Source organism: Mesitornis unicolor, unplaced genomic scaffold (assembly GCF_000695765.1).
Source record: "Mesitornis unicolor isolate BGI_N332 unplaced genomic scaffold, ASM69576v1 Scaffold48508, whole genome shotgun sequence".
NCBI lineage: Eukaryota > Metazoa > Chordata > Aves > Mesitornithiformes > Mesitornithidae > Mesitornis > Mesitornis unicolor.
In genome coordinates, this window is record NW_010202088.1 from 1 (window position 1) to 8,181 (window position 8,181).

Consider the following 8,181-nt stretch of genomic DNA (forward strand, 5'->3'; position numbering starts at 1 on the left):
AGATATATATGCATATAGCTGGCCTACAAGGGCTGAACCTGGCCAATGTTTGGGTTCTTTACTTTGTTTCAGTTTGGTTTGGTGGGTTTTATATTTCAGAAGCCTGCGGTCCACAGCCCAGGGAAAGTGTGGGAGAGATGTGGAATCCTACCCGAAATGTAGTCACTAAGGCAGGAAGTCAGGTCTCGGGTTAAAACATTTGGGGAAACCAGAAAGAAGGAGGGGAGGTGTGTAAAAATGAAGCCATCCCTGTACACATAACTGTGTAGTGATCCCAAAACCTCGCCTGCAGTCTATGAAGTCGAATGGTGGAAGGCTGTGTGAATTTCAGTGCAGATCCTCTTCACTTCACCTGTGTTTCGCTCGGCTGTGAAGCGTCACCTAAGATATCTGTCCCCAAAATACAACAGGGATCTCTACCAAAAGGACTACTGTGTCACTGAGCAGCTATTTACAAACCTCCTGAGTCATATGAGTTTTGTAGGGCCTCTGTATCACGAGGATTAAAAAAAAACCCCAACCCTAAAACCGCATGCTTTTTGCTTTTAGGAATACCTACTTTTTTAATCCAATCAAATTCAGATGGTCAGCTCATCTTTGCAATAATAACTATGTATGAAAATGTACCTTTAAGAGCAAATAGAGAAACGGGCACAAAAGGAAGAGGGAAAATCCCCCACAGTGAGCAGTGATTCTCTCTTTGCTTATAATACATTATTGTAACAATGAATGATAAATCAGCATTTACGATGTCACTGGATCTTGGGGAGCTAATTACTGCATCCAGGCTTATAAAAGCCAATCCACTTTCTTCTTTTTCTTAAAAAAACACAAACTTATTATGTACTGGTTTCTTCTTTAGGGATTCTGCAAATGAGTATTTAATTTTCAGCTGCATCTTGCGGTCTGCCTTTAGTACCACGCTTCTCAATGCGCTCTTAAAAGGAAGAGAGCTTCCAGCTGAGCCAGTCTCCATGACTACTGCACATTCCCTTTCCCTTTTCTGCCTTATCCTTGAACTGAAAAATGACACATGGACAAAGAGAACAAGAAAGTAAACAATTACATGTAACAGACAGCTAGATACAGGAGGCCAAGTGTTATTTTGCATCAACAGAGCAAGACTTCTACAGAGAACTTAAAGTAACACTCATGCACACTAGAAGACACTTGAGAAAACAAATACATGTATGATGCTGTGTAATAAAAAGTGTATTTTCCTGTAAGAACAACCAATACCAGCTCCAACTGCTGTTGAAGGATCTGGTTCACAATTCTGCAGAAGAAAGCTGAAAATAGACAGAAAAAAAAATAGGGAAAGTAGAAAATAACCTACATTAAATCACATATAGAAGGCTTAAAAGAATGCAAAACTAAACCAAATAAAAAACAAGATAACTGAGAAACCCAAAGTACAAAGGAAATCTAAGCAGCCAGGTATTCATTAAAAAGAAGGGTGAGTGTTGACTAAAGATACTGAAACTGTCAGAACAAAAAGTTCTGTGGTTTTTTTAATCCTTCACTGCTACATATCTCACATGTTAATATGAAACATCAATACAAAAGGCAGGAAAGGAAGAGAAATCCATTCCAGTAAGTTAAAACATTTCTACAGATGCAAATTAAAACCACAAAAGGCATGCAGACTAGTGAATTATTTAGAAACCATCTGCCAAAAGCCCCGATTGTTAGGACTAATTAACATTTCTATCAGTTTTTTTCCCATACACCAGTATGTCTTCTATCACTCAATTACTGTGTACTAAATCCTCCACAAAAATATATAATCTACCTTTTTTGGTCTTTTGCTTTGGCTTCAGCTCTCTCGGGAGTCTTCTCCAGTCTGTACAGGAAATAGCTTTAATAAATATCAATGATTTACAGCACTATTCCCCCCCTGCCACCCACCAAGGAAAGGTAGGGGTCCCCGTTGTGCCTGGTCCTGTTTACACACATGCCCAAGTGTTTCAGCTCACACAAGTCTTACTTTAGATGTACCTAAAAATGAGGAAACAGATTGAGGACTGGCACTTTACTCACTAAATAACAACCGGTATCTGCCCCAACGTGACAAAGTTCAGCCCATGTGCCCTTCAATTTACATGCTACAATCAAGTTTGTAGCAGTGAGCTATATAGATACACATATAGGTTGTGGAAGTTCAATGTTATAAAACCCAGCTTCCTGTAACTGAGATATCAGGTTGGATTACTTTTATTAAAATCAACACTTGTTCCCAGTTCAAAACTGGGATCCGCATGGCAAGTAAGGAAGAAGAAAAGCTGGGATGAGCGGTAAAGCTTGCATTTTTGCTGCAATGCAGGTTTTTATAAATAAATACAAATAAGCAAATAAAATCAGGTGGTTTTTTTCCTTTTTTTTTTTTTCCCGGACAAAAAAATACTTCACCTTGATCTGAAAACATAATAATATGGATAATAAAGAATTAGCCTTTGATAATCTCAGGTATTACCTGGGGTCCATGCTGCATGCCCCTTTTCCCTGTTCTGGTACTTTTTACTGTACTTCTCAATTACTACAGAGAAGGATACAAAGAGTTACAGAATTCAATTAATAAAAAAGGCAGCCCAGACATTGCCCTTCATATTTTCCTGTAACTAAACATTCAGTGTATTATTTTATCCCCCACTGAACACTTTATTGTTATCAAACACTAAATGAAAACAGCGTAATGTCACAAGGTTGAGCAGTTTGCATGATAATTCACAGGACTGATCATTTGCAAATAATTTGCAAGAACTGGATTTTATATTCCCCAAAAAAGGTTAAAAAAAACCCTCAAATATTGCTCTGTATTTTTGGAGTATCTGCTTTCAATCGAAACAGCTCTCTCGCACAAAGCCTCCAAAATTACTATAGTATCATAAAATCATAAAGGATCAACTCCCAAGTACTTCTGCAATGTCAAAGTTTTGCGGCACAACAGAGATGTTATAACCAGCAGCATCACAATTTGGTCCATTTAACCTCTTTACAGGCACAAGAACTGAGAGATGCATTGTAAATAACACAGTAATTCTGCAGCGTAAGTGCACCCATTTATACTGTGAAAAACCTTCCTTGTGCAATCTCTAATAGTAAAAGCAGCATCAAAACTTAAGTACTTTAAAATCAGTCCAAAGTTTTCTTAACAAATCACCATGCCCAACTGCAAAATCCACTTACTGCAGAATTACTCATTCTGATTGCACTAACTCTTTACCCAGGCAGGGATAATTTCTGTGGGTATTGTACAAAAAATGGTAACAGAGACAAACTGTGACACCTCTCCAGTTACAGACTTCTAGCATACTCACCAGAAAAAGGAATGGAGAAGGAAGACATCAGAAATGAATCTCAATTTTAAACTTAGTCATGATGAGGGCAAGCAGAAAACCTACTTAAGACGGTGCAACAAAGAGCTGGAGTTTAAAACAACAGTGTCTCAAGGAGCATTTAATGTAGGTGGCCTCCTCAGATGCTGCAGAAAACTACCAGCACAGAAAGGAAAAGAAACTAGTAGTTTTATTTCAGCTTGAGGCTCGTTAGTGAAGAACTAATTGCTGATGCCATCAGTAAAAAAAATACATCTGACTGACTAATTGACTCCAAACCACTGCCAAGGTGCCAGTCACACAGCCACAGCAGATACACCTACAGGAAGAATATGAATAGCTCATGAAGTGAGGAAAACAGAGAATAGAGATTCCATTACTACAAAACACAGCTGCTACTCACTCAAAATAAGTGTTGAAATCCATGATGAAAATCTATGCTGTATGGCACAGTAGCGCATCAAAACTGCCAGGTAGTACTAGACAAAGCTTTCATTTACTACCTGAATAATGAAATAAAGATAGATAGCTATGTCCTAACGAATTAAAATGCTTCCCTCCTCAGACTTCGAAGGACCATTCGGCTCACAGATGTTGTGCAGAGGGTTTGAATCAATCCATTTGCTTCTGTAGCAAAGCCAATTTAAGAAGATCCTGCTCGCACTCCCTCCTCTGCCTCTCTCTTATTCCTACCAGATGTTTTGATGACATATAGGGGAGGAAAGGGCTGTAAACCAGAAAACAGCAACGATCGGTTAAAAGTAATCTACCTTGGGGGAAGAAAGTGATTTTCCTAAAGCTGGGCCACTTCTGCCACATAATGCAGTCCCAGACACAACTGCATATGGTGACTGAGATGAAAGCCCTCAGCTGATGCATTTTTGTAGAACTACAGGTTCAGTAATATTTAAAGTTGTCTTGACTTACCACTGGGGAGACAGTGAGAACATCTGAAGGACTGAGTCTATCAAGTGGCTGCTTTCCCAGAAACTGCCAGTTTTTGTTGAAAAAGAGTCTTCACAGCTGTAAGTTCTATTAAGGAGCACACTCAGCAATAGAGATCACACACCTCAATAAGGTGACTGCAGAAATAAAGATGATTTTTGGGGTGAACAGTAAAAATGATGGCGTGAGGCAAAGTTGGAAAAGAGAGAGAATACGTTCTCATACAGTGGCTGGTTCCTTGGAAATGAACCTGAGTGGCTCAGGGTTTCCTTTTTTGTGCCTCAAATGGAAATAGCAAACTTCAAGCTTAATGAAGATCAAGAGCACAGCAAGACTCTGGTGAGATATGAATCTAAAGAGAAAGAAATTTGTTCTGGGCAGCAGCACATTCACTGCTCCTACTGCTCTGTTTTACACAGTGCTTTAGTGCAAGAACAAGTGGGCAACTGACAATGTGTGTTAATCAGTGTTACATTCAAAGCATAATTTAAAAAAAAATTGCAGCAGTCTCAAAAACCTCTAGGATTCACCCCTACACCATGAATAAAAGCTACTAAAAATTCAGAAGGGATTGGACTATGTACCTGTATTGCATTGACATCGTGAATAATCAGACAGAAAATACTCTGATGGTTTTGGGGTGAAAATTAAACCTCACCTTTTAGAGTTGAAGCCAGCTCTTGTTATTCAAATCAGCACAAGACAGCAAGAAAAAGATTATTCAGTATTTGGCCATTTTGGGTTTAAACACTGGGTCTTAAACGTTTTTATAAAGCTTTTTAGTGACTGCCTATTGCACTGACTGGGCCTAGGGTCTGACACATCCAGCATTTTCAAATATGCTGTATTTCCCATTTTCCTGTAACAGCACTCACCATTTATACCATTCAGAACAAGCACTCAGGGGGATGAGAGAACTAGGCAAAAATCCCCAAAAAGAGGCACTCCTCACCGTAATAACCTCCTGTGACTGCTAGATTTACAATAATCCCACAGCAGTATTTTAAATAGTACCTTTTAGAACGTCCAGTTATTAAAAATAACATTGATATCTTTACAAAATTCAAATGGAAGTTGAGTTTCAACACTAGGATTTACTAAAAAGACTTCTTGGGTCCAATGCAAAATTTTTGGGGTATTTTAAGAGGCAGAAATGCCTATTTCACTTGTATTGGTTAGCAAATAATTAAAAAGATTGCATATAGTTGGTCTACATGTTTCTTACTGTACATGAAATGGAACAGATGTTTGATACCTCTCTTTCTCATACAGTAGTTGCACTCCAGTTACAGCACTTGTCGGTGACCTGCAACTTCAATAATGTAAAAGCAGAAACATCTCCTATTATCTTAAGCTGTCGATTTTTACTCCTCATTACCAGCACAAAATACACATTCAACACATGCATTTCACTGCATCATACTTCACGTAATAATAACTACCAAATATATAAATAAAAGGAAAAAAACACACAAACCAACCTTCGCGATCTTCTTCTACTGTCAGAAAATATGGCATTCTTTTCATAGATTCTCTAAGCTCTTGTTTCAGGGCCAACATGTAATCTTCACCTTCTCCTGTTTTCAGAGGCACTGGCTTATTTTCTGTACCCTGCACAAAGCATGCTTATTATTTACAAGGTCTTAACATCCATCAAATATACAGGAATACTAACAAGCTACAATAAACAGCTCATCACAGAAGAGCCCAACTATGCCTTATGCTACTTTGCAAGTATACTTCAGTGCACTCTGACATGCATAACTAAGCTTACAACTAAATCCATACCTTTTACGACTTTGCTGTATCTTTCTGCAAAAATACATCAAGAAATCGTAGAAAAGAAAAAGTATTTAAACAGTGAAAGTCACAGTCATGCCAAGCTCTTAATTGCCAAAAGCAGGTTTTCACACCAGCCTAACTTGGTCAGAAATGACTGCTTCTCTCTGCAGTCAGAGTTTCACTGGCCTTACCCTCTTGCAAATCAACGTTTCAGCAACATTAAGTATGATTACTCTGAATAACACAGAAACCCTTGCCACAACTATTGTCATACAACCAGGTAGCACACAGGCCCTCACACAGTTTCTGACTGAATTTAAATGAAATGTTAAGGTTTGGATTTGGGGGGATTATTTTTTTTTAACTATGGACATAGAAATTTAGGAAGATAAATAAGCAAAACCAGCTTTAAACTATACAGAAAGCTGGAGCCAGAACGACAGCATGGGTGCTGTTTCTCTCACAGGACAGACAGTGTGCAATCGGTACCCGAGTGGAAGGCTGCAAAGCACAAAGTGTCATCACAAGTCCCAGAGCTACACTGTGAAAAGAGTTTACTGCTTCCAGATGCATTTTAAATCACTAATGATGCTGACCGTAAGCTGATGCTCCCTAATTGGGCTTCTAATTGCATTTACAGGAAATTCATAAGAACTCAGAAAGTGTCTATTAGAAATATTTAATAGCATCAATTCACTGCTCAAAATAATTTCACTGTGAGTCACTGTAAAATACTTCTGGTCACTGCTCAGCCATTAAATCTAACTCCTGACATTTTTATCCACTCTAGCAATGCCACTGGGCTAACTTTGGGTTTTTTTAATGAAAAGTTTAACTTAGTTCTGAAACTTTGTTCACAGAAGGAAGAAAGCATCTTCAACTTCTCCATGGTATACATTAGACATACTAGGGGTAGTAATCCTCCTAAAATGCCAGTGCACTGCTGACTGAAACTGCAGGAGCCGTAGTTCACACACAATTCAGCGTCCTTATGCTATCAAGCAGACCACAACATTGATATTAGGAACAGGGATAGATGACTGAGTACCAATGAAATCACACAACTTAACAGTAAAGGTGCACTAAATGGATATACAACATCTGGTTCAGGAAGTTAAAAGCCTTGGGTGAAATAATAGCACTGATTATATGCCAGACTTCTGAGTTCTGTATCATAATGTGTGAGACTGAGATAAAATTCATGCATCCTGATCAAAAACTGACATGACTGACAAGTTCTCCTGTATAAAAGCTCAACATTGTAAGACTACTTTACCCCCTCAAAATTGTCCATGCTTCCCTGCATAGCAACATGCAGTCAGAAAATAATTTGTTCTTTCTTCCCTTTTAATTTCCAAAAGCATCCCAAATGCCACATGTCAGTTTCCTTAATTACACAAGGTATCTTTCAGTTATTTCCAAATTATTTTTACATTCTGGCCACTGAGGTACAAGACAATCATCCAGAATCTTTTATGTTTGCAGCAACAGTACATTTCTAAAATCACGACATCCACTCACAGCTTCCAAGACCACTCCAAATTCATTTCTAAGAAATTCAGATATCCAGTGTTACCGTTACTGCAACGTGTGGAAAACCAAATCATAATTTTAATGAATTAACGTCTTGCAAGCAATCTAGTTAAATAAGGGATGCAACAATTAGCAAAGGGACAGGAAGTAGTAGGAAGAAAAACAATGATTTACATGAAACACTTCAAAACTGACCTGAAGTGCTGAGGGTTGTTCATGTATTTCATTATGTTACCTAAACAGAACACTGAATACACTTTACCTGAAGGCCTTACATTTACTTACAGGAAATACCGGTGGAGGCTCAGAGACGGAGTCGGGCAGAGCTGCGCCTCTGGAAAAGCCTATCTCCTCGATGTTGAAGGTAAAGGCCGAACGCCCTCTTCCTCTACCTGACCCCGCCATCTGGAGTTACTGGAAATGTCACAGATTTTTACACATTTATTTTTGTTACATGTATCAAGCACTCGCGTATTGCCTATAAAATTAATGCCTAAGAGATCACAGCAATTTTAAAACAACTCTCAAAGATAATTTTAAATAGCAAGCCGTTTCTAATGCCCACCACAGGTTCTTCCACGTACTC

The 8,181-nt window shown here is 38.5% G+C and overlaps 1 protein-coding gene across 1 annotated transcript; it reads right to left on the reverse strand.

Annotated features, from left to right (window-relative positions):
* Positions 1–1,239: 1,239 nt before the first annotated feature.
* On the reverse strand, positions 1,240–8,000 carry LOC104535497 (DNA-directed RNA polymerase III subunit RPC7-like; the record flags this gene model as incomplete). The annotated part of the gene is made up of 4 exons (XM_010190295.1): positions 7,881–8,000; positions 5,762–5,891; positions 2,474–2,536; positions 1,240–1,289 (listed from the first exon to the last, which is right to left on the reverse strand). Coding segments are annotated over exons 1-4 (363 nt in total), but the record flags the coding sequence as incomplete, so codon positions are not given.
* Between the last annotated feature and the right edge of the window lie 181 nt (positions 8,001–8,181).